The following is a 27,555-nucleotide window of genomic DNA, read 5'->3' as shown; positions in this document are numbered from 1 at the left end:
AGTAAATTAGAGAAAAAAATAGAGCAAATTCCCACTGAAAAATTAAACCCTAGAAAATTTGTGTAAATTAAAATAATAGCTCATTAAACAATGTAGTGTTACTACTCCTTAAAGGTGCGCCTTAAGTAATTATAACCATTAGAATAATAGTCTTGGATTCGAAACGACCAAACTTAGAATATTACGCTGTGCTTATCGTTGCGACTTTAAAAATAAAAAATTAACAGGCCAAAATCTTAAGCCCTCCCATCAACAAATAAAGGCGAGGGGGCGAACACGCATAGCGCTCGTTAGCGGCGTCCAATGCATTAATGGAAGGCGCGCATTTTTTCCTTTTTGTCCAATCCATAACAATAATGACACAGTTGCAGGCCACAACAACCGACGTGTGTACATGTGCGGGAATCGATAAAAACGCCCGTCGCCGTGTAAAATCATGCCGAAGAATGCAAACGGATTCACGTAGCGCGGTTCTCACCCACGCCGACCCGTAACAGACGAGACGGCGACCCGTTCTGGGGATTTTCATTCACGCATCCAATCTGCAGGTTGTGTTAAAACAGGTGCGGTGTTCAATGGGTACGTTTGCGGTTTCGTGTGGTGCTCGTGCGACTTGACGTACGGTTGGGGTTGTTTTTCGGGTGTTTTGACTAGTTTTTAGTGGAGACGCGCACCCGACCCGTGATCCAATTGGAGTTGGGAAAAGTAAGGTTATGGATTGGTAAAAGTTGTTTTGTAAGGTTGAAATGCTCTCGATGTTTTGATGCGATTCCGATAGAAAGTGAAAATGGTAACGCCAGCGAAGTGTTGTTATTTTTGTTGCGCTACACATCGATTAATAATGGAATAATAATTGACCTTTAAACAGTTTATAGTCTTGTCTTATTTACCACCTAAACATGTTTTCGCAGACAGAAAAACAAAACTAGACCATTAAAAGGTAACAGACACTTTATTACAGTGTTTCATTACGAACATTCTATCGATTCTTGCTTGTACCTAATATTGACATTTTAACAAACCTTTTGTATTGCGCTGACCTGATAAAAAAATAATCGGACTGTGACAGTATAGTTATCGGTGTGTCTTGCATTTTTTTATGTTAACGTGTTATGGTTGGAGAAATTATAGTTGTACAAGTCTTGCTTATCTTGTTTACTATCAATAACAACCTTTTAAACGAAGGCGACATTCACTTATTTTTTGTTGTAATATAAAATTGAAAATATTAATATTTTAAACTATTTTCACATTTATTTTCCTTATATATATATATATACAACTTAATGAAATGTTTATTATATTTTCATATTATATTTGTATAGACTAAATTCTTTTTCATACATTCACTTTTACTGTTTGTGTTACAGATTACATGTATTCAGATAAAATTCTCCGTGTTTATATTTCTATAAACAATGACACATTATCCTAGCTGTTTTTATACCATAAAACCAACAAAAAATCATTTTACAAACATAGTCTCATTCTCTGAAGTTTCTCTGAAGCTAATATTTAAAATTAAATAAAAAATTCAACAGAATTAAAATAAAATGTTGAATAATTAAATGAATTATTACTTGAATATTGTATAAACAACATTTTACTGTTTGTATAACAAAAATCAATAATTAAAATAAAATTGTCTGTGTTTATATTGGATTATTTTTTTTATAAAAACATACATTATTTTAAATGCTTTCTATACCACAAAAGCCATCAAAGGAATCTTGTTACAAACATAATTTCATATGAGTTTCTGTAATTAATATTTAAAAATTGAAAATATTCCAATAGAATAAAGCTAACACGTTGAATGTCTCAATGTAAATTCACTTTTATTGTTTGTATAAGAAAATTCAGAAATTTCTATACTTATATTAGGTCAATTTCTTTAAAAACATGACAGTAGGAAAAGCGTTTGATCCGTCTGAATTTAAAGAGAGACATCATGCATGACAGAGACAGTAGAAATCTGTGTCATAGTGGGATATTCAAATGGATGAAACTCTGTTCGTACTGTATATTCTGCTTTCAATAGCACAAAACAGTAAAAAAATTGTTTTACAAAAATAATCCCAATATGAATTTCTTTAATTAACATCAAGAAGTAAAAAAATCCACTTTAAATGTCGAATATAGGTAAATTGATTATTAATTTATGCTGAATAAGAAAAATACTTTCAGGAGTTAAAATTAATTTTTTTGTATTTATATTAGATTAATTTCTTTAAAAGTATACATGACATACATTCTGTTTTCCATAGAACCAAAGTAATAAAAAATTGTTTTACAAAAATAACGCATAATTAATATCAAAAGCAAAAAATCCACGTTAATTGTCGAATAGGTAAATTGATTATTACTATTATGTTGTATACACAAAATTCTTATTCATACGTTCACATTTACTGTTTGTATAAAAAAATTCGGGAATTAAAATCAAGTTTTCTGTATTTACATTAGATTAATTTCTTTAAAAACGTACATGACATACATTCTGTTATCCATAGCACAAAAACAGTAAAAAGAATTGTTTTGCAAAAATAATATCAGTATGAGTTTCTTTAAGTAACATCGAAAGGTAAAAAATACACTTTAATTAATTATTACAACATATCATCTTGTATAAACATAATTCTTCTTTATACATTCACTTATACAATTTAATAAGAAAATTTAAGAATGAAAATAAAATTTTCTATTTTTTTAGATTAATTTCTTTAAAATATGACAATCCTATTTTCCTGTACATAAAAACAATAAAGAGAATAGATTTACAAAATAAAAATTTGTCACTAAATTAGATTCATTTTCATAAACAATGACATACATTAGCTATTTTCAAGAAGAAGTGGTAAAACGAAAATAAAATCAATAAAAGTTTCTTCGACTAGCATCTAAATGTGAGAAAAATTTCTACAGAATAAAACAGAAGTACTACATAACTAAATTAGCACATCTATATTGTTTACACAGTTTTATAAATATATTTAAAAAATAAAGACAAATATTGCCTTTGTTGTTTTCCATAACATAAAACCAGAAAAAATATTTCTAATACTTAAAAGCGAAATTCATTAGAATGAATCTAAAATGCCGACTAACCAATGTAATATATATTACAACAAGGTACCTAAATTAATTACAAAACTAATCAAGAGCAAAATTACTGGGTTTTTTATGCTTCATTTACGAACCGAAGAAAATGACGAAGGTTCAAGAAACAGTGATGTTATTCAAGGTTTATTACCGAAACGCAAGGATCTCTAACAACGTAAAGACAATTATTAGGTCATCAACTTCGACCATGAACGATGTGAAATCACCAAGATTGAAAATTAGGTTTGTGTGGCATTTCCCCAATAGACGATTTTTTTTCGATTGATACTATTGTATCCATTATTCACATGTTTTGTTATGAAATTTCAGATAATAAATATTGTATTTATGTTCATTTTAGCTAAATAATAAACCGATCATTTCTATTTTAAACCAGAACTTTGTTATTATATTGTAAATCATATTATTTAGGTATAAATTTGTTTTACCACAATAATAATTTTGCTACATTTAAACGCCAGTTTGTTTTGATGCTGACATAAACATATCCTTTTCTTTCAAAGTTTCAATATAAGTTTCAGTTTTATCACGTTGAAACAATATTTCAGCATTAAAGTCACGTTTGAAATTTAAATAACACGCTTAACAAAAACATGACTGAAACAAAAACTACAAATTGTTACTTTTTGACCAAATTGGATACAGTAAACGATACTATTTTACAAAATATATTTAATAATAATTAATCAATAATGGATGAACGAACAAATTTTAATTAAAACTGTAACACCCTCGTCTATTGTCGTTGACTTTAAACATGCAAAATTAAGGAAGTTTTAATTAAACCACCCGAAGCCTGATTCATATTTCCGTGTCGAAAGGACAACGAGGCAGGTTCGCGGATTATATTTAGTGCCGTACAATTTAAGAGCTGAAAGCTCGGGAAACTAAAAATGTCACGACATTAAAAGCTGCCACGGGCGGAAAGTAAAATGGCCTGGAAATAAAAGTGCTCGGAATTGCACAGGGGCGTAACATATGACCTACTTGTAAATTATTTTAAAGCTTTCGGTCGTTGTGTATGTGTGTTTAACCATTAAAATTGATTGGACATAAGATAAGTAATTAAGTTTCGATCCCCGTTACTACACTACAATTCCTACCCAGACGTTTTATATTTTGTTTGCACTAAATAATTAAAATTGCGTCTTAATCCTTGAATTAATAACAATTTATAATCAATTTATTACTGGATGCACAATATAAAGTAAAGTGGTTTTGCATAAATATGCGATATTATTGATGTTTCTTGTAAATCAAATCTTTATTCATTGTTTACCCAGGGTAAGAATTTGCATAAACTCTGACGTATTCTGTTTGTAAATGGATAATGAAACTACATGAGTTACTAAAATAGGTGTTTGATATACCTGCACCCAAACGAATATCAGACAACCTTTTATTGTATTGTATGATGCTGTAAATATAAAATGTTTAAATATAGTTTAGAACTGTTAATTATTAACACCTTTCTAGAAAGATAACTAATGAAAGGAATGCATAAGTCATGGCTGAACAAAATCATTAACATTACATTTCATAAAACATTTTCAACATTTATCTTTTTTAAAATTCACATGTTTTTAATATTTATCACACAATTTTACATATCGAATATTTATGTATTTAACTCACGGTTTTTCATTCATAACATTAGTTTGAATATTTAAAATGAACACTCGAGTTTCTTGTAGTATTTTATAACATAATTTATTGCTTCTGATGTAATTAAGAAAAGGATAATCATCATTTGGTAAGTCCTTGCAAGAATGATTTTTTTATACAGTAATAATTCCATCCTGAAAACGTTAATTACCTTAACAACTTGTCTATCGATTCTAAAAATTAATACACGTAAACCGTAAACAAGGATATTTTTGTCCTTCCACAACCCAGTTTGTTGCCACAGATATGTTTTAAGTAATAATTAATCAGACTGATTGCTAGAAAAATATTTTTTCAAATATATTATTCAACAAAGAACCAAAACTAAAACTATATTACAATTAAAAACAAAAATGTTAATTACTTAAAATTCTAAGATCAATAAATCAGGACTGAAGTAATTTTCGTCATTAGGTTTCCTATTATTAAAGCTCCAAGAAGGTGGTAATTATATGGTAGATATGTAAACATTGTCAATTGATTCTAGGTATTGGTGTGGCTTTGTCATACACATTGACAAGCCTTCGTATATTTAAAAATTCAACTTTTCACCACTAAACACGTTATTGAACAGTTTCACTCAATACGTTGTCTGAGAAGTCAACAAAATAAAACAGATACAAATCAATCAATAACAATTTCCGCACGTTTCGCAGTTTTAATCATTTCAACCAACGTGCCTTTTGATTTATTAAGTACATATCCGACTATTGGTGGAACTTTCCTTGGAAACTGGCAAGGAAACGTACATATTTACAATTCAGGATGCATTAAAATTCAAACTACCTAATTAGAGACTGTATATGTATTTTGTATAGAAGAATCTGAAATTTCTGTCCTTGTGATATTAATACATAATACTTCGTATTGCTGGATCATCAAAAAAAGAATATCTTTATAAATATAATATTATAGTTGGAAGAGGAATATGTATTATTAATGATTTGATATAATTTTGTCATCGATCGCAATCAATTTAACCGTGTTAAAAGTTGTCAATATTTCCTTTCGTCAGTTACTAGAACAATCCACAAAACTGAGGAAATATTAGCCTTGAAAGTGACACCCATTTTTTGTGCTATTAGAATTACAAAGGATTATGTTTTTGTTGGAGGAAGAGTAAATTAAAGTTACTAATCATTGATATTTTTAACCGTCCGCCTCCTGTCCCTTTTCGAGACCACAGACCTTGAAACCACGACTAAACTGGACCTTGAACGTATAGAAAACTACCTCCAAATGAGTTATGACCATTCGTAAAACATTTATTGGCAGATTATGACAGTTGTTGCATAACCACGACCTAAAATATCCATTCGACTGCGTTGTTGAAGCGCACACGGAATGTATTTTTAGTCGGGCAATTATTAAATGACAAAGGTCCAATCACGCCCTTAAATCCGTCGAAGAAAACGACAACCGACGTTCCTTCTTAGATAATGTCACGACCTAATGCATCTGGGCGTGCCCTTTTGTTCGATATTGTATCAGGATACTACTCGATTTCCACCGATTTGATGACTGTGGCCTAATTAAATTGCAAAAAAATACTTTCACTTTCCATCATCGATTTTTTGGTGAAAGGCGTATGAATAGTGCAGTCTTGAATTTGTAAGTTGTTCTGAAAAACTTCAAGTTTTGATTTAATTTATTTTGTTTCAGGACTAATTTTTATAAAGAACTCTTGGGACCAACTTGTTTTGGTTTTAGAATGTGAACTGAAGAGTATTCTAGAAGGTACGTTTCATGATTGATTATAAATTAACAATCTATTCATAGATTTAGACGTAATAAAATATGTTTAATATTTTTTTTAATGTTATATTTCAATATACAAGGAGAAGAAAAGGATAATAATTGATTTTAATAATTTGTATCAAAAAGCTAATTATTAAATATTATAAATCTTTATGGGTATGGACACAATAAAATACATTTTGTAAAGGATAGCACTAAACGCTTTATTAAAACTCATATTAATATATCCTCGGGTTTTCTGAATTTTTCCAAATCGTACTCCCGAACTTGTGATGGATACTGCCACGTCAAAGGGATGCTACTTACATAACTGGCATCGTACTGATGTCTTCTGATATACAGTTCGATGTCACTTGGGACATTGATGCCACCAATATTTTTCTCAAAGGCATATCTCATAATGTTAGCAGCCATTTTGTTAGAGACTCCGCGTATTTCATTTATGGAAGGGAAGACACTGCCCCGCTCGATGTGTTTCTCACTAACACACTCGGCCACAGTTTGAGCAGCGATTATAAAAACTTCCTCGGGAATGTGCTGCATATGGGCCAGCTTCACGCCCAGACCGATTCCAGGGAAGATGTAGCAGTTGTTGCACTGTCCCGTTTTGTACAATTTATCCTTGTAAACGAACTCCTTGAAGGGAGATCCGCTGGCAAAAATGCAACGTCCATCCGTGTTTTCGTAGGCTTCCGAGGGAGTGCATTCCGCGTGATCCGTCGGATTGCTCAACGCGAATATGACAGGTCGTTCGTTAAAATTGGCCATCGCCCTCAGTATATCCGGCGTGAATGCGCCCTTTTTCGTGGAAGCTCCAATCAATATATTCGGTTTTACCGTGTTGATGACATCCAAAAAGTTTGGCAACTCGACGAGATCCTTTACGTACTGCATTTTGGGCCCTTCGTTCACGCCCTTGCTTCTGTTCTTAACCACGAGGCCGTCCACGTCCATCATGTATATGTTGTCAATCGCTTCTGAGTCCAATAAACCTTGACGTATCATCATCGCTTTCACCAACCCAGCTATTCCACCGCAGGCACCACCGGCTCCAAAAAATAATATCCTACAGTCGCGTAATTGTTTACCAATAATTTTGGTAGCACCTAGTAAACCAGCCACCACAACAGCAGCCGTACCTTGCAGATCATCGTTGAACATGCAATATTTATTTCTGTATCTGTTGAGAAACAAAAATGCGTTCGCTGATGCAAAATCTTCAAACTGAACCAGCACGTTGGTACCGTAGACCTCCACACAAGCTTCCATAAATTCATCGACGAACTCCTCGTATTTCTTGCCACGTTCTCTGTTTTGCCTCAAACCAACGTACACAGGATCGTCCAGAAGTTCTTTGTTGTTGGTCCCTACGTCCAACGTTATGGGCAGACAATGTGCCGGATTGATGCCAGCGCAGGCGGTGTACAAGGAAAGCTTTCCGACCGGAATTCCCATACCGTGGGCACCGAGGTCACCCAGTCCCAAAATTCTCTCGCCGTCGGTTACCACGATCACTTTTACGTTTTTTTCTGGCCAATTTCTCAGGACGTTCTCGATGTTTCCTTTGTCGTGGATGTTGATGAACAGGCCTCTGGCACGACGGAACAACAGCCCGAACTTCTGACAAACTTGTCCGACCGTCGGTGTATAGACTATTGGCATGAACTCTTCAATGTTGTCGATTAGAAGTCGATAAAATAGTTTCTCTGATCTTTCGGACAGTTCTGTTAAGTACAAGTGTTTGCTCAGGTTCGATTTGTAACTTTGAACCGTTAATTTGCAGAAGAATACCTGTTCCTCCATTGTTTTCACGCGGGCTGGCAACAAACCGTGAATTCCCAGTAGTTGTCGTTCCTCCATCGAAAACGCCAGACCTTTGTTAACTCTCGGATTGTTGAGGACTTTTGATATTTGCCGTTTTATGATTTGATTTACTTGGGTTTTGTTCACGAAGAAAAATCTCTTTAAACTTGATGAAGACATCTTTAGAGGCGCAGTGAATATACACTGAATTTTAATCGGTGATTTGACATTGACACACTAAATGTCATTTGAAAATTGAAATATTCTTTCAAATTTTAATTTTATGTTTTTTAATAAATTTTAAAATATAATGAAAATAGTTTTTCTGAAAAAATAAATTATTAAACAAAAATATTAAATTTTTATTAAAACGAAATATGGCGTAGGTATTTGTTTATTTTTAGGGAAAAATGTATTGGGTTTCTGTAGTTAAATGAAGAAAAATAGAAGATAAAATTTGTGTATCTGTTTCTCTCCCTCTCTCTCTCTCAATTATGAAACTATTTTTGTCGATTTTGGGTGAACCCGATGTCATCCCCAAAAAGAATTTTAGAACAAAAACCAGAGTATTCAGGGTTCAAGGCTTACTATGCAGGAGACATACAATTGTTTCAAAAAAATATTGCGCATCAATATTTATAATTTTTCTGTTCCTTTTGCACATTATTACTCTTTTTAATATATATTTTTTAACATTATGTATTACAAATTTCAAAAATCTGAGACGAAGATTAAATTCTCGAAAGATTCTGATGATTCGATAACGTGGATTATACCAATATGAAAACAATACAATTATGAAGATAATCCCAATAATTATTAGGCAAAATTAATTTTGAATAACATTACATTTAATTTTTTAATATATATATATATACAGTAGTGGCCATAATTATAGCAACTTATTAAAATCTTATTAAAATCAAAAATATGAGCTATTTCTATTGAATGCCTGTACTTATAATATTTAATTTTAATGTTTTTCTGTTAATGTTGTATCTAAACAAGTAATCAATCTAATTTTATTCTTTAAAAAATTGCTTACTTTTTTATCTTTTAATGGACAAAATTGTAAGAACTTTTTATTTTACGGTCTTTCATTGCTCTCTGTGAATTTAAATCAATTATTTACTAAGGATTTTTTGGTTATTATAATTATTTAATCATTGGACGCAGTGAAACTGCAAGAGAAATTATAATTCATCATCACCAAAGCGTTCTACTTTGTTAAACATTCTACAGGGACAAAACTACACAAAAAGTTTGTTCAATTATACAATGGGAATGCTTCAATTCATCTGACATAGGCTTCCTTAGACTGATTTGTATACAGGGATATAATAAACAACAATTTGCTTGCATATATTGAAGAAATAATGCTCTTAAATGTGTTTCAACATGAAAACGACCCCAAATACAATTCCAAAATTGTGATGGATTGGTTAAAAGATCAAAACATCGATATTTTATCTAACTTCTCCTTATCTCCAGATACGAGATACGCAGATGGAGATTCACATTTGTAACTAAATTCTATATAAAATTTTAACAAATTTAAATTACTCTTCACAGCAATTCAGGAAGCTTAATATAGGCTTGTCTAATTTTAAGAAAATAGTGGCAATTTATGACAAAGAGATGGACCAAAATTACAAAACAAATAAGATATTATACAATGTGTTAATGCTAAAATAAATAACGTGGAATTAATCATTAGATTCCTCATATTAAAGTTATTATGTCCAGCTCCATTCAATAAAACATATGTAACATTTTATAGAATAACAATATAGTAATTTTTTAAATAAAAGAGTTGTGGCTAAAATATTTAATATTTTAAAAAGTTGCACCGTATATATAAATGGTGCTGACAGGTAATACTCGAAGAAAAAATAAAAATGCCAAATGCTTCTAAAATTTTTTTCTGACACCTGATTGTGTAGTTGTGAAATTATATTTTAGTTAATTTTGCAAATCACATCAAAAAATCTCAAAAAACGGTCTACTTCATCACTGACGAAAAAATGAACAGTCCCACGCAATAAACCATCCCTCACCCGCACATTAAAAATGAATCTTATCTAAGTAAACACAGTAAAAAAACTAACAATGTACGACGCATCGATGGAGTGGTGCGGTTTGTGTACACGTATATCTCGTTATCAGAGCGACGTTTCTGCCATAGTCGTTCACAGTAATTGTCGCTGGCAGTCAAAGACCGTCAGGACGGGATCGACGCCGCGTTTTGGGTGATTGATTCCTGCGCCCGTTCTACAATATAAATTTTGTGGGACGCGGTCACGTCACAACCCGGTGGCGATTCCCCGCCGGCCTGTCAGTGTTCGGACCGTCCTGCGAAATTAGAAGTTATCAGCTGTCCGCTGTCGTCGAAAGAGGGGTTGCTATTCGGGAATCGCACGGAGCGTTCAGTCACATTTACCTGTGGTCGCGTTACGCCCGCGGTGTTGCGAACGCGTCGCCCGCTAATTTTTTTTTCAACCCGCACACGGATCTTTGAAAGTTTTGTGCTCTCGGAATGTAAGGGATTGCCGGCTCATATTTCCTGGTACGTAGACTGAATTTGTCGATTACGGTGAATTTATTTACGCACGTGCGCTGCTCTAATTAATGTGAATGTGTAAAGTGCCCAGTTTTCCTGAGTCAGCGTTTTATTTAACTTTATCGTGGACTACTAAGAGATAAGATAATACTGTAACCGTTTTCCCAACCGCACAAACACGGATGCTTTCAAATATCGTTAACAATTAACATAGCTGATTTTTTTTTAAATATAAATGGTATTTCATTCCTTGACTAAAATAAATAATATATATTCAAAAATAATTTTACAAATAAATTCTATGAAATAACACAAAATGTCCTTCCTACTTACATTTTTTAATTGAAAATAATATATATAAATATTATATTATTATTATTATTAGTATTACTATTATATTAATAATACTAATAACATTTATTGGGCCCTACTACAATAATAAGTAATACTTGTTTTATATAAATTAATAAAATGATATCAAATTCACATAATCATTAAAAATATTAAATTGAAATATTATGTTAGGTGTTAATGAATGTGAATATTCATTTTAGGTCGACTTCTATTATTAAAAATTATTTTTATCATAAATTAGTTTTTTATCAAAAATTAAATTTTTAATACATCATTTATAGTCTATTTTTTATCTGTCGATTAAATTTTAATTATTTGTGAAAGTAATAACAAAATATTAAGAATAATTTTTTTGATAATATGATCACTGTTATTTTTAAATCTTAAAAACAATAAAGTAATAAATAAGTCCAAAACAACATTATTTTTATTGGGTACTTAATTAAATAATTTTGAGTATTATTAAAAGGATTCATATTTAAGTAAATTTTATTCAAAATAAATATTTGAATATCAATTGTTCAGACGTTCATTAAAAAAGTTCATCAGAATCAAATAAAAATAAATATAGGTTTTACGTATTAAAAAGTATGTTAAGTTATTAATTTTTTTTTAAAATTTGTCATATTTGCAATTATTTTGGAAAAAATAAAAATTAAAAAATTTATATAATTACTTTATTATGAGCGCAGTTTAAACTAGAGTGAAACAGATTTTATGAAAAACTATGTTTTTCTATAAACTTGTTTTAATATCACAATAATTTAAATAACAGTTGGAAATGACTCACATTAAATTATTTATAATTTGCTGATACGTATTCTTTTAGGTATTTTATGTGAATTCACCAAAATCAATAGTTAATCGTGGGAAACTTTGAACATTTATGAACCTCTGTATTCAATAATGAATTTTTTAATGTTAATATTTTAAATTGGCCGCAGATATTTTCCACATTTATGTGTTAACGATTATAAACCTAATTGATAATAGTTATTGTAAAGGAAGTAATGTAGGTTTTGCGGCATTTTTCTTTCCATTGATCATTTATTTCAATGTTCTGTCACGAAAACTTTCCTTTGAATTGATACTTCAACCATACCATTAAAATCCCCCAAATCAACTTAACATACACCACTTGAAATTGCATGTGAATGTTGCGTGATTTGCGGTTCTCACACGTAACCCTCTCCATATACAAAGAGTCGCCACCGTTCCGCCTTTCCGGGAAAATCTTTTCCGTTTAATTAAAAACTATCGGATTGTCCCTTAGTTTAAAATCCCGTTTCGCATTACGGCCACTAATCCTTATTGTCTCACGTGGAATAGTTGCGGGATTATTTCCGGAGTTATGGAATTAATTATGGGGAGGCACGCGAATTTGTCATATGTATGTGTTACAAGTTACTACTTCTCAGAAAAAATATAAACATTTTTTATTTACTGCATATGTGATTTATCTTCAGACGTTACAAGGTTTAGTCATATAATTGGAGAGATTTAAGGAGAGTCATTGTAATTAACATAATCAATTACAGTAAATCGTAAAGTTTTAGAAACTTTTTCTTTATACTCAAATCTGGAAAGTATATTTGTTAAAAGTTTCATGTTTCGAATAATTAAATTAGTTTTAGATATTTAGATATCAAATTTAGATTGAAATGTTTAATGTTTGTTTTGCTCGTCTTTCATTAATTTCAATTAAAGTGTAGAAAAATGCAGTTTTTGTAGTAATTGTAAGTAAAAGGAATTTTCTAATTTGTGGTAGTTTATTGTGTTTCACCGCCATTAGGAAAATATAAATATTTAAGCGAGTAATGAAAATTTAATTGGAACGTCTAATAAATTACCTATTTTTTAAAGGAACGTTGCATAATTCATGAGATGATCGTTCGATACTTGTAATGTAGCAAAGAAAATAAAAGATAATACGAAAATATACATTATTTATTAAACATAAATAATCTATCGTTGTTAGCAATATTGCACTTTTCAAAGTCAAACTTGTTATGTATTTTTTGTGCATATGTATAAAATAAGAATGAAAACAAAAAAAAAGACAGGAATGGTTTCAATACATTAAAATTCTAGAAGAAGCAAAACTTTGTATTGCAGGATGTAAAATAGATAGTTGTTACAAAGGAAAAAATCAAATATTTACGAGAAAATTAAACATGTTTAAAATTATTTTAATATATTATTAAAACTCTCAAAAATAATCAAATTTTTTAACTCTCTTTTAATAAAATAAATTGTGATTCTAAAAAAGATAAAATAGTAATAATGATTTTTATTTCAAAATTGTCTAAAAAGTGACAATTATAAAATTGTATAAAATTATAATAAACTTAAAAAATTTACTTTATTATTAAATTGGTTCCATTCTAGTAGAGAAGATTAAAATTGTATATAAAAATTAATACAATTTTTACATAAAATGTAATTTTGGAAGTGTGATTTTACAACAAATGATATTTAGAAATTAGGTCGCAGTTGATGTTTAAGAGCAAACACTTCGTTACAACAAATCGATCCATTATTATATAGATAGCTATAATAACAAGCCTTTATTCCAGTAAATGTTAAGTGTTATTTAGGGAATAAAATGTTGTCATATTTAATCTTTGATTAATTACAAACAAATTATTAAAAATTAAAGAAACTCTTATTCTAATTCTAATTATATTTCATATTCTAACTGTGTTTCACATTATACTATTGACAAATATTTAATTTTTCACTAATTTAACTTTGAAATAGTTTTTTTTCTTTCCAAGTATTGCATTTTCTATATTTTCTAAGCTCTCCTCTTCTCTTAATTGTGCATTAGATAATGCCTTCATATATTCCCGTCTAATTTTATCACACGTTTCTTCTAGAGTTGGGTCTTGACCAAACGTTTCTAAAAAACGCTGTTTAAGAGGAATCCGCCTAAAATTATAATTTGTTTGTAAAACTAAAGTAAATTATACATTCCCACAATTTAGATAAAACAATAATAAAATGGAAATATTAAACAACCTTGACAATTTATTTTCATAATATTTTTATGATTAGATTCTTTATCAAGTAAAAATAAATAACTATAAGTGTAATTAATGAGAACTATGAGTTTACCTATAATTCTTGAATTGCTCAGTTGAGAAAAACTTCACGTCGAATTTCTTCAAAAAATTGATAAATTTTACAGCCGTTCTTGAGGATAACATCCTGTAATTTACATTAATTTTTTACTTTTGTTGACTGACATTTATGACAAATTAAATTGATGCGTTTTCATTTTTTAGACAAAGCCATTCCAATAATTGAATTTGACTGGAAACACTGTCATGATTGTCGAACAAATTTCGATCGGATATTAATTTCCATAAACCTCAATCAGACGAATCTTGTCGAAAACTAATTCACATACATGTATGGAAATTGGACATACACGATGGCGTGCAGAGTTTAAAACCCGTCTAAATATTAATGACTATTAATCCCATGAACAGCGTTTGACCTTCCATGCGAATTCATTCATAAATCAATGTTCAGTGCGATAATACCTTTTTATGTGGGGATAGTAATTAGTTTTTTGGAATAAAAAACGTTATAAATTTAGAATCAGACTTTACGGATTCGTATTACTGTTTTAATTTTGTCCAATAATTAAAATGTGACTAAAGTAAATTTTTTCATATCTATCCTTGTCATCGTTACTAAATAACATTGTAAGAGGAAGAAAGAATCAAAATTGTTGCACACTCTATTAAATATTTCTAACATAATTCTGTTTCCTCCTATTTCAAGGAAAAAGACGAACTGCCAGACCGTATTAATTTTAATTTTTAATAGAGATCCTATTGATTTTATGATTAACTTATTATTTGTAGGTTCTGCTAATAAAATCAATGGTTTCTTAATTACAAGTACATCGCTTGGAAATACAATGTCAAGACGCACAAGGTGGTTGAATTAGGGAATATTTGCGTAATCAAATTATTTCTACTTTGTCATCATAATTTGTCAATTATATGGAGTTAGAGTGAGGTAAACTTTACCATTATGGGGAAGCATAATATATATGTGTATAAATATTACTGTGTGACTATGAAATTGAAAGTATTTAACTAGTATAAAAATTTATAAATAATCAAATTTTCATTAGTTTTTCAATTCAAATTCATACACATTATATACATCACAGATACAGAGAAATGTTGATACACCGAATATTAATAATGGTTTATAAAAATTAAATTACTTGCAAAATTATTAAAAAAGAGTCATATAAATATAATGGAAAGTTCTTTGTAATTTAACATGTTTTCATATTATATGAAAATAATAATAAAAATAGTAGAAAAATGTTTATATATTTTTTAAAAAATGTAGTAGTAAATTACTACTAATAAAAATGTGACAGTTTGAAACATTAGTAATTATGTATTATAATATATGGTATATGGACTTAAAAAACTGCCGAATGCGACGGTTTGATGAAAATGAACTCCAAGTATCACAGACTGCAAAAGTATACTCTTACAAATATTAGTTTAATAATAATTAAATACATAAAAATTAAACAATAAAAAGTATTAATAATATAAATATTAGTTAACTATTTTTTTGTACAAATAACTTTTATTAAAATGTAGAATAGCAAATAAGAGAGAAAAACTTGTAAAACTAAAAGCAGTGACATTTGATATTGTTTTTTTTCAGATCGGTTCATGGCCGGAATTTACGTATCAGCCGGCACTCATGGTCGCCTCCTTCACTCACCAGCCGCCCGTCACCGTCAGCGTCCGCGCAGCAGACTGCGGCAAGCCGCGCAGCCGTTCCCCTTACCTACTCCATACTTACCGACGTAGTGCGATCCATTCGACCGATTCCCCAGAATCCCATCGAAGTTTCCCGCCCAGCTAATCGACAATTCGCGATAAGCTAATCAGCAGGACTGTATTTGTTACTACCTCTAACTTTTTTTAGATATTTCATAGATTTTTGATATTTTTGGTATATCGGAACCAGTACAAGACTTTGTTGTGTGGCCTTAATTTTTTACCTGATTCGTATTTCGTACATATTATAAGCGTGGCCTTAATGTTAGTTTGTAGTAGACTGTCGCCTTTGTCCATCCTATCCTAATCAAATCCCAAAAAAGATGGGCAGCAGGCGTTCCTTCATGAGCACCAGAACTCATACCATTGGTAAGTAAACCACGATTATTGGAATATAAACAGAAGAAACAGATTGTTAAAGCAGTTGCATGTTCAGAAGTCGTTGTGGGGTTTATTGTGATGTTTATTTGGACATTGAAATTCGAGCCCTATCACTTTCATATCGACATGCAATCCTCCGAACAATTTTCAAATTAATTATCGAATTTGCTCGTCTTTCTTTTACGAAAATAAAATTAGTCAAAACACAATTATGTTTGCATAATGTAGACTTTTGCTTTATTTTCGTGTTTGCGACTTAATTTACGTAACAATGGCGGGGTTGAAACTAGAACTTGAGAAACTATCGACTGCCTCGTAAAATTACCCTTACAATTCAAGGTTAATAATATACAATGTAGACTAAGGTGTGGAAACCTAAATTACTTAGGCAGTTAAATATAATAAGCGTTTTCACTGCTTCCCTTTTCTGAAGTTTATTATGTTTATAATTAAATAGTACGTTTTCTTGTTAGTTAGTCTACTTATTTTTACCTATATTATCGTTTTTTCGCTTATGTTAATCTAGAAAGGATTATATTTTTAAATAATTATATATATTTATAGTTTATTACACAATAAATGAACACAAAGTAATATTTTTAACTAATACATTACCCTGCAAAAAATGTGACTAGTTTTCTACTAACACACAGTTGAAGTAACGTAAATTTCAATATTACAAATATTGACAATGTCAAGTAAATGTCCCACATATTATGTCCGAGACAGAACAACTAATGTCATCGATACTGTCAAAATGTATTAGTGAATTGTTTAATTTATTTTGTAAGTAAATACATTGTTTAATTATATTAATTGATTTCAAAATCAAAGCCATCATGAAACAAATCTAACTACATAAAAAAGGTAAGTTGTGATCCTTACAACTACCAAATTGTAAAAAAAATTTTGAGTTACATTACAAATTTTAAAACTGCATAACTACATAATCATACAATTACAAGCACAAGCGACCTCCTTATCAGTGCTTTTCCTCTATGTTGTCATTATGCACAAAACGTGTCCGGCAACAAGAAACCTTGAACTAGCAACTAATTAATAATTTAAAAGAACATCTGTGAAACAGTCGACATGAAATTTTAAAGAGTCTAGTCTTGGGAACTCCTGCATTTGCAAGCGTACACGTCGGTTGTTGGTCATAATCGCTGAAAAATAATTGTGTTGTCTATTTTACTATTTTTTATTTGGCGGTGTGACACATGTACTGAATCGATGTGTAATTAGAACGTCGATGAGGCGCAGTATTATGTTTAATTATGGATGGATAAACGGATAAATAGTTTTCGATACTTACATAAATGACTAAGTAACAGGTGATTTCATCGTTGGATTTTGGTGTACATATATTTTATTCCCACGTGACTGGAAACATTAAATATACGCAATAATGTTTATCAGTGGTAATTTCTTTTAAAAAAAGTTACTACGAAACTATTACCTTTTACATTCACTATTTTCGTTACTTATTGATTGCGTTTCATTATTTTATTTATACCCACACACACAGAGTTCAGCGGTAAAAATTGCGACTTAAAATTATATTATTAAAGTTAGAATAAAATATAATACAATTAAATTTTTATAAAATAGTCTAAGGAAACTGAATGTAATATGTAATATATTTAATGTTTCAATATAAAATTTTCAAGCATTTATTTATAATAAATAAAATAAAATAAAAAAATTACTGAAAATAATAAAATAAAAATTTAAACAAATTTCACAACAACAATAAATAAATTGTTACATCTATAATATACAATTAATAAAAATTAAAGATTTAATTCGAAATCACTCACTTGCGCGGTGAGCCACCTATTGTCGAGTAGCGATAGGACCTCGGACTCGTAGATTTCCCCGAGAACATGACATGTAAACTGCCTGCAAGACCGACGCAAAGATGGAAGAAAGTGTACATAAAATTTTTTTTAACGAAATCTTTGACACAGTCGTTGTCTAATTGAAGAGTGTGGAACGTGCCATGAAAATGCGGTACCATGAAGTTATGTGACACATAAATTATTAATTTGGGTGTACATCACCGTGATAGACGAAAACCACGACCCAATGTGTTCGAATCGTTAGTGTGATTCGTACCATGGTCTATTTTTAATCCCATCCATTATTTATCGGAGTTATTAACGCACCAGTGACATCAAATAAACACACAATCCGATGTTATTAAACAGTGTGATAAAATGGATTTTGAACTGGAGGTATTCGAGGTGTATGATGACAGTGAACAGCAAACCAGCAAGAGACATTTGAAACACACAAGGAAAAAATGTAAACAAAAAGGCTCCGTTCTCAATCTGGAGACAGACAATGACATTAACAGGTCCAAGTCCAGTGTAGTTAGTAGTGACCGAAGACCAATTAGTCTGAGGGAGTCCATTCTTAGTGTTTTTAGTAAGTTCAAGGTGTGGAGGGATCAGAAAAGGTATCAGACCAATGTTCCAGATAAGTTAGATTCACCTCACTCTTCCAAAGACATTCATAAAGGTTATATTCCATGTGGTAAGTGGTTCAAGTGGATTTGGATTAATTGACTGAAGTCATGCAACATTCAAACTGTATAGTGTACCCTAATTTTTTATTAATAAAATACTGTCTCAACTTTCAAACTCTGAAAACTGTTGTCTTTCTATATTTCAACATGTTTCTATAAATGTGTAATTTTTCTGTTTTAAAATTTTATATCACAAGTGGCTTTATTAATAGTCAAAGAAAAATCAATTTAATGTGTCACAGATTGATGTGTGTAATTGTGGTTTAAATATAATACTTTCATTTAACCTCAAGTGTTGTCTAGTTCAAGGTTTTTAATTAAATAGTCTGTTATTATACTGGGATTTAGCTATTTAGCAATGAAGTTTTGTATTGTTTAACAACTACAATTTAAAAAATAACATGCGAACTTTGAAATCATTATCATTAAAATTTTATGCAAATCATGTTTTTCATGTATCATGTTTAGTTTTTGCTCTGATTTAATATTGGAGAAAAAGTTAATGGGTAATTTATTCTAATTAGATTTGAATTCTACCAATAATATTTATTTTTATATTCTTTTCATAAATCCTCCATCCATAAAAAAGGTATATGCGGTTTAGTCAGGAAAATTCCCAAACTAAATATCTATAAAATAATGTGTAACAGGAAACAACAAATCATATTTGAAACTGTTGTTTTTGGCATGACAATCCTGTATTAAGTGTTATCGCCCAATCCAAATTTTACGATTTTTTAAATTACGATATCAAATTTAGTTTAATATTGCCAAAAAATGTCAGATGAATTATTTTATGAGTTATTTAACATTGAAACAACTAGTTAAATATTTACATTCATGTGGAACATTTGCACTCAATATTATTAGCTTTTATTTAACCTACTAAGCTCGTAAAAAATAAATGTATTTCAATCTATTTATATAGATAGAACAGCACATGAACTGTTTCTCAACTAGGTATAAATAAAGATTTTCCATCTCAAATATTTCTCAATTTATGTTTCATTAATTTCATAATTGATATTTTTTTCAGATAGTCAAAGAAGAATTCGAGCAAATGATAAACAGTTCAACTCGCAATTTCGTTATGCTGTAAGTATTAATCTCGTTTTCGTCACACGTTGAATGTGATTAATGTGAATGCGTTGCACTACTCGTTTTTGAGAAATACTAACATGCAACGGTTATATTTATCCATCATAATAGTCTATTGCAGGGCTTCATCCAACGCGCCAGATTATTTACGAAACGATAAATCACTTATGTTCCGTTTTCATTACAGAGCAACTACATCAAGACATCAAAGTACAGTATCCTGACGTTCCTGCCGCTGAATCTGTTCGAGCAGTTCCAGCGGCTGGCCAACTTCTATTTTTTGTGCCTTCTCGTGCTGCAGCTGATACCGGCCATCAGCAGTCTCACGCCCGTCACCACTGCGCTACCCCTCATCGGCGTGCTCGGACTCACTGCCATCAAAGATGCATACGATGACATCGTGAGTTTCGTCTTTAATATTCTTTTACCGGGTGCCAACTAAAAAAATAAATATTAAATTGAATAATATAGACTCAAAACCAACCAAGTCATTTATAAAACGTTTAAAAATCATAAAATTCTATATTTCCTGAGGCGTTGATTAGGATTAATATTATTTGTCATATAAAACATACAGTTTATCTAGTGAATGTTTTTCTTAATATAATACCATTACTGGTCCACATGAAAAGTGTATGAAATAACATTGACATTACTTGTAGATACTCAGTCAAATACTTATTAAGCTTATTTTATGAACGAAATATACACGTTATTAAAATTCCTCTGTTAATACTCGTAATATTTTATTATAATAGATATGTTTTGCTCTCTTACTGTAGCATTAGATGGTCTCTGCTGTATTCCAATTATATAACCACCAACCATATAGTTTATAGTGTTTTTAAAAAAATATGTAGAGTGGATTTATATATTTCGGTGGATTTATATAGCACAACTATTTTAAATATTAATAATTTTATTCAGAGGCAATTGATTTTACTAATTATTTCATCTCTAAAGAATGGCCAGCAGTTTCCTCTAAAAACCTGTAACATTTAACCTTCTAGCAACGTCATATTTCCGATTCTCAAGTCAACAACAGGAAGTCGAGAGTCGTGCGGAAAGGCAAACTGGTCCAGGAACGATGGTCCGAGGTCCAAGTTGGCGACATCATCCGCATGGACAATAATCAGTTTGTCGCCGCCGACATCCTGCTGTTGTCGTCCAGCGAACCGAACGGGCTGTGTTACATAGAAACCTCAGAACTCGACGGGTAAAAAGCTAATTTCGCATTTATTGACATCACAAATAATCTAACATCATTTGCAGTGAGACGAATTTGAAATGCCGCCAGTGCCTGACGGAAACGGAGGCAATGGGCGAGGACAACGCGTTGCTGGGTGAGTTCGACGGCGAGATCATCTGCGAAACGCCGAACAATTTGCTGAACAAGTTTGAGGGCGTGCTGGTGTGGAAGAACAAGACGTACGCGCTCGACAACGACAAAATAATATTGCGCGGTTGCGTGCTGCGTAACACACAATGGTGCTACGGCGTCGTTGTCTTTGCTGGCAAAGACACGAAGCTGATGCAGAACAGCGGCAAGAGCAAGTTCAAGCGCACCAGTATAGATAGGCTCCTTAACTTTTTAATTATAGGTGTAAGTAAAGCTTCGTCAACCATATCGAATACGGTTATTAATCTTCAATTTTTCCAATTACAGATAGTATTTTTTTTATTGTCCATGTGCCTTTTCTGCATGGTGGCGTGCGGTATATGGGAGTCGTTGGTCGGCCAGTACTTTCAGACATTCCTGCCATGGGACACTCTGGTGCCCTCGGAGCCCTTGGGCGGTGCCACCACTACCGCCCTCCTGGTGTTCTTCTCGTACGCCATCGTCCTCAACACCGTCGTGCCGATCTCGCTTTACGTCTCCGTCGAGGTGATACGGTTCGTCCAAAGTTTTCTCATCAATTGGGACGAACAAATGTACTATTGCAAAACGGGGACCCACGCCAAGGCGCGCACCACCACACTTAACGAGGAACTAGGTAACACATAGATATTCTGTTATATTAACCACATTTAATTGACTTTCCTTTCAGGCCAAATCGAATACATATTCTCAGACAAAACGGGAACACTCACACAAAACATAATGACGTTCAACAAATGCTCGATCGGCGGCATCTCCTACGGCGATGTGATCGATCAGCGAACCGGCGACATAATTGAAATAACCGAGGATACGGAGTCCATAGATTTTTCGTTCAATCCCGAATTCGAGCCGGAATTCAAGTTCTACGACGGCAAACTGTTGGAAGCCGTCAAACGGAAGGATCCCGAAGTGTTCAGTTTCTTTAGATTGCTGGCGTTGTGCCACACCGTCATGTCCGAGGTGCAGGACGGCAAGCTGGAGTATCAGGCCCAATCGCCGGACGAAGCGGCCCTCGTCTCGGCCGCACGAAATTTTGGTTTCGTTTTCAAAGAACGTTCTCCTAACAGCATCACCATTGAGGTGATGGGCCAAAAGGAGGTGTACGAACTGCTGTGCATTTTGGATTTTAATAATGTTAGGAAAAGAATGTCGGTAATACTCAGGAAAGACGGGAAGTTAAGGCTGTATTGTAAAGGTGCTGACAATGTGATTTATGAGAGGCTGAAGGATGGAAATGATGATGTTAAGAACAAGACTCAGGAGCACTTAAATGTATGGATCAAAAACAACAAATTAATAATATTTGTAATGTTCCTTTTTGTTTGTTTATAGAAATTTGCTGGTGAAGGTTTACGGACTCTTTGCCTAGCTTCACGTGATCTCGACGAGGATTTTTTTAACGACTGGAAAAAACGACACCAAGAAGCGGCGGTGTCGTTAGAAAACAGGGACGAACTTCTTGACGCAATATATGAGGAAATCGAACGGGACATGATACTTATTGGAGTGACGGCAATAGAGGACAAGCTGCAGGACGGTGTTCCCCAGACGATAGCGAACTTGATATTGGCCAACATCAAAATTTGGGTACTTACAGGTGATAAACAAGGTAACATAATTATATAAATTGCTTCATATGACACTTTACAAACGTTATCGTTGCAGAAACTGCCATCAACATTGGATACTCGTGTCAGTTGCTGACTGACGACATGGTCGACGTGTTCATAGTGGACGCGTCCTCATTCGACGAGGTTAACCACCAACTTCTCAAGTTTCGCGACAACATACGCGCCAACATCAAGATTATGAACGCGTACCAGCCTAAAAGAGCCGGTGCCGGCGATATTGACGTCCACTTGGAGACGTCGAACGGCAAGGCGGCGGCCGACAACGCCGCTAACCATTCTACGGGAACGTCGACGCCGCCGCAACAGCATTCGCAGCCGGTTCCGGCCGTCAGTGTCGTTACCTTCAGGTGGGATGCAATAGAACAATGTGACAATACGAGAGCAAGGTAGACATGATGGGGGAAAGGTTCTTTCATTTTTATATTTAATTCTTTGATTAATGATTTTTTGTTGTGCCTTACCTTTTTTTGGTATTTGAAACTTTTTGGCCTGTGGTTCTAAATTTACCTCACTACAAATTAAAACACTAACAGATAAATTTCTGATTATATGTTTGTTAGATTAGAACAGTGTTAACATGTTGGCATCACATCTCTCCCAGTCGCCCAAAAATAAACGTAATCTGTTCTTGACACACTTGAGGCAATTAAAGTTCCTTTAATGAGTGTGTGGTGTCACAAAAAAATTTACCTTAGATAGTTTAGAATAGAAACGTGGATCTGTACGATATTAATCTACCTGCTCTCTAATATTTGATATGCTTGATGTTTTTACTGGTTGTTTTATGTATTAAACAATTAGTACATCCATTATAGTTGATTATTGTTCTGAATTTATTGAATGTTATAAATTATTTTAATTATTTATTTTGCGCACCTTTTATAGTAGTTTGATATTTATTCATATTACGACTCCTTAGTTGTATCCTTTATGTTTATGTCATAGCTAACAATTGGTACCTTAAATTTGTATTTATTGCATGACCAAATGAAAAGAAATTCACTTGAGTAATAATAAATAAATAAAGGAACTTCACTTTGATGTCCTAATAACTTCTGTTTTCTGTCACTAACATTTGAGTTGGATTATACAAAAGTGATAACTATTATGTTCCATTACTTGTTATTCCCACATAAATAGAAAATTATTTGACCCCATTATATTGTTTACAAAACTCGCCAACATTATTGTCAATTCCAGCACTGAACTAGAATATCATAGTCCGGAAGAGACGACGACGGACGAAACGAATTCCGACTTCGCAATCGTGATAAATGGTCACTCTCTTGTCCATTGCTTGCACCCGCAACTGGAACGACTGTTCTTGGACGTAGTGATGCACTGTAAGTCTGTGATTTGTTGTCGGGTGACACCGCTGCAGAAGGCTCTGGTTGTCGAACTCATCAAGAAGAACAAACATGCCGTCACTCTGGCAATCGGCGACGGCGCCAACGACGTGTCGATGATTAAGGGTATGTCGCAAACCCAAACGACGGTCGGCGTTATGTGATTGGTTTTTATTTTACAGCTGCCCATATTGGAGTGGGTATATCCGGCCAGGAGGGTATGCAGGCTGTACTGGCATCCGACTATTCGATAGCGCAGTTCAGGTTTTTGGAAAGACTGCTGCTGGTGCATGGCAGATGGTCGTACTACAGGATGTGCAGCTTTCTGCGGTACTTCTTCAACAAAAATTTTGCATTCACTTTGTGCCACTTTTGGTATGCGTTTTTCTGCGGGTTTAGCGCGCAGGTAAGACGTATTTCAATCGGTTTATGGCCTCCATAATTTGACACTTTTCTATTGTTGCAGACTGTGTTTGATCCAATGTATATATCAATTTATAATCTTTTTTATACATCTTTACCCGTCCTCGCAGTCGGCATATTCGACCAAGACGTAAATGAGAAGAACTCTGTGCTGTACCCTCAACTGTATCGGCCGGGACACATGAACTTATTTTTTAACAAGAAGGAATTTTTTCGAAGTGCCATGCAGGGATGTTACGTGTCCGGAATATTGTTCTTTATTTCGTTCGGTAACATTTTTCGATTTTAGAGTTCATATCAGACGACTTATTTTACTTAATTTAGGCACTTACTATGATGCTGTGAGTCCTGATGGACAAGGACTGTCGGATTATATGCTTTTCTGCAGTGCAACGGCCGCGATGTTAGTTATTGTAAACACAGCCCAGGTAAATATATAAGAAATTAACCTTTTTCTTTTTTTTTTAATACATACAAGCCATTTTAAGAAATTATAATAAATTTATTTCGTTTACTTCAATTTATTGAAATTAATTAACATTACCAAAACAATTATAATTTAACTGGTACAGAGTAAGGATAACTTAAATTTTTTGTAATCATTCAAATATACATTATTTTATTATGATATGCTGGTTATTTAAGGTCTCTTAATCGAAAAATCCTTGAAGGAATATCCGCTAATTGATTCTTCATTTTTGAAAACAGCTTTTTGAATTTTACTCTTTGGACTGCCTTGAGTCTGTAACCAGGTTTTCATCTCCTGTATAGCGTTTCCCGGTCCTTCGATGACACCTACCACAGTTCCAACATCAGTATTTTTGACCCATCCTTTCAATTTTAACTTATTCGCCTGAAGGTCGGTGTATTTACGAAAATACACGCCTTGCACTTTGCCAAATACTTCATATTCTACTCTCTTTAATGACATGTTAGGTGTTTCTATAAAATTATTATTTGTAATAAAATCGAATATAGAAATTTGACGATTGAAATGACTACTGACAACTTAATAAAACCATGGTGACAATAATAATTAAAGTTTTAAATCTAGCCATACTTGAGAAAAATAAATTTTACAGATTGCTTTGGATACTCAATACTGGACAGTGTTTAACCATATAGTGACTTGGGGCTCTCTGGCGTTCTTCTTTATTGCCGACTACTTCTACAACTACGTGTTCGGCGGCCCGTACGCCGGTTCCTTGACCAAAGCGATGAAGGAGGCAAACTTCTGGTTCACCACACTACTGGTCGTCATCATGTCAATAATGCCCGTTCTAGCATGGAGATTCTACTTCGTCGACGTGGCGCCCACACTTTCAGACAGGGTATGTGATTACGTCTAATGAATGGTCACGAATTTTTCAATACTAAACACATATTCTAGGTGCGGTTGAAGCAACGAATGGCCCAAGTTCGCTCGCGACAAAGCCAAGACGTGCTGCGCACTCCTTCTGCACGCCGGGCCCGACGTTCCATCCGCTCGGGCTACGCGTTCGCCCACCAGGAAGGTTTCGGCCGCCTGATTACGTCAGGCAAGATAATGCGCAAACTGCCCAACACTACCGATTACATAATTGGGAAGCTGCAGGGCGGCAGCAGCGGCAAGAACAACGTGCCATCCGCGCCACCGCCGTCGCAAGAGGGCAGCAGCGGAAGTCGGGCACCTATTCAAGATTTGGACACTATAAATCTGTGAGGTGCGAGGTTCGGTGCGACACTGAGAGAATGGGGGTGATGTTTTCTTAGTATGGTGCAAAACAGATAATCGGAGTCGAGAGGTGGACGAAATAGTTGACACCAACTCAAATCGCCGACTTATTTTTTTTAACAGATGTTTGATAATAATTTATTAGAAAACGATGATTTTCAAGATTTTTAAGTGTAAAGAGTATAGAAGATATTTTCATAAGCATATACCGCCACTTTAACTCGACTTGAACGCACCTATAACTCATATAAAGCATTACCACAAATAGATGCCTTAAACATAACACTCAAACATTGAGATTATGTTAAACAAACGTAACGACTTAATATTGTTTGCATTCCTGCGAATACCATTCCATGTGAGGTGTTTTAATGAAGTCCGTTACAGATTTTTGAAATTTTTATTAATGAAATGATATTGTTGCATATCAACTAGATCTTCATAGCCAAGATTCTATCCTTTCAAAAAAGAAATTTGGACAAAATTATTTATTTATTGTAATTGAAATTTTGATATTCTATTTATTACTTTTTGCATTTAGTATTACTGGTTACACAGCTTTAAGATGTTTTATATGACAGTGGTTTTAGCGGTTTTATCTGTTTTGAACATTAAGAGAAAATATTGCCTGGATTGCTACTTAAGCTTTATACATTTTTTTGAAATTTAAGTTAATGTTCTTATAAGTATTATAGCACATATGAAAATTTTTAAAGTTAATGATCTAAAATATTGTTATATTTTACAAAAAGTATTGAAACGTTAATTTGCTAACAAATGTTAAGTATTTGCTATGTGATTTTTCACTTAGGATAGGTATTTGTACAGTATAAATTGTTTTATGTTATTAGACTTAAGCTTCAACTAGTCATCAGAGTATGTTTAATGTTAAAAATCTTTATTACAAAGTTATTTAAAATATATGCTTTCGTTTTTTATAAAATAAATTTATTTTTTCCTTA

At 32.6% G+C, this 27,555-nt stretch overlaps 2 protein-coding genes and 1 long non-coding RNA gene across 8 annotated transcripts; 1 reads left to right on the top strand and 2 right to left on the bottom strand.

The window, feature by feature from the left end:
- Nucleotides 1-408: 408 nt before the first annotated feature.
- On the top strand, nucleotides 409-27,555 carry LOC109596320 (probable phospholipid-transporting ATPase IM). 5 transcript variants are annotated; one of them, XM_020011837.2, is made up of 17 exons: nucleotides 409-705; nucleotides 6,451-6,525; nucleotides 15,971-16,458; nucleotides 20,037-20,095; nucleotides 20,286-20,498; nucleotides 21,109-21,314; nucleotides 21,371-21,701; nucleotides 21,765-22,092; nucleotides 22,147-22,751; nucleotides 22,812-23,088; nucleotides 23,145-23,496; nucleotides 24,311-24,582; nucleotides 24,639-24,862; nucleotides 24,923-25,148; nucleotides 25,204-25,307; nucleotides 25,962-26,210; nucleotides 26,270-27,555. In XM_020011837.2, the coding sequence occupies exons 3-17, from the start codon at nucleotides 16,413-16,415 to the stop codon at nucleotides 26,579-26,581; spliced, it is 3,804 nt and encodes a 1,267-aa protein (XP_019867396.1). In that variant the 5' UTR covers nucleotides 409-705; nucleotides 6,451-6,525; nucleotides 15,971-16,412; the 3' UTR covers nucleotides 26,582-27,555. The 5 variants fall into 5 exon arrangements, with proteins under 5 accessions (XP_019867396.1, XP_019867397.1, XP_019867398.1 ...); XM_020011838.2 differs by lacking the exon at nucleotides 6,451-6,525; XM_020011839.2 differs by lacking the exons at nucleotides 409-705; nucleotides 6,451-6,525 and adding an exon at nucleotides 10,621-10,915.
- Nucleotides 6,724-8,596, bottom strand: LOC109596322 (NADP-dependent malic enzyme, mitochondrial). Of its 2 annotated transcripts, XM_049964493.1 has the most exons (2): nucleotides 8,338-8,442; nucleotides 6,724-8,270 (listed from the first exon to the last, which is right to left on the bottom strand). In XM_049964493.1, the coding sequence occupies exon 2, from the start codon at nucleotides 8,206-8,208 to the stop codon at nucleotides 6,760-6,762; it is 1,449 nt and encodes a 482-aa protein (XP_049820450.1). In that variant the 5' UTR covers nucleotides 8,209-8,270; nucleotides 8,338-8,442; the 3' UTR covers nucleotides 6,724-6,759. The 2 variants fall into 2 exon arrangements, with proteins under 2 accessions (XP_049820450.1, XP_019867399.1); XM_020011840.2 differs by having other exon boundaries at nucleotides 6,724-8,596.
- Nucleotides 13,927-14,789, bottom strand: LOC126264869 (uncharacterized). Its single transcript, XR_007547467.1, has 2 exons — nucleotides 14,381-14,789; nucleotides 13,927-14,194 (listed from the first exon to the last, which is right to left on the bottom strand). It is a non-coding gene; the product is annotated as an uncharacterized LOC126264869 (long non-coding RNA).

Source organism: Aethina tumida, chromosome 3, assembly GCF_024364675.1.
Source record: "Aethina tumida isolate Nest 87 chromosome 3, icAetTumi1.1, whole genome shotgun sequence".
NCBI classification, from domain to species: domain Eukaryota; kingdom Metazoa; phylum Arthropoda; class Insecta; order Coleoptera; family Nitidulidae; genus Aethina; species Aethina tumida.
Note: the sequence above shows the minus strand (reverse complement) of the source record. Positions and strands in the feature narration are given on the sequence as shown.

Excerpts from the sequence above, each read along its gene's own strand:
- LOC109596320 (XM_020011835.2), top strand. The coding sequence starts at position 18,690 with ATGGATTTTGAACTGGAGGTATTCGAGGTGTATGATGACAGTGAACAG. Across the intron at positions 23,497-24,310 it reads TGTGACAATACGAGAGCAAG|CACTGAACTAGAATATCATA; the intron begins GTAGACATGATG and ends TGTCAATTCCAG. Across the intron at positions 24,583-24,638 it reads CGACGTGTCGATGATTAAGG|CTGCCCATATTGGAGTGGGT; the intron begins GTATGTCGCAAA and ends TTTATTTTACAG.
- LOC109596322 (XM_020011840.2), bottom strand. The coding sequence starts at position 8,529 with ATGTCTTCATCAAGTTTAAAGAGATTTTTCTTCGTGAACAAAACCCAA.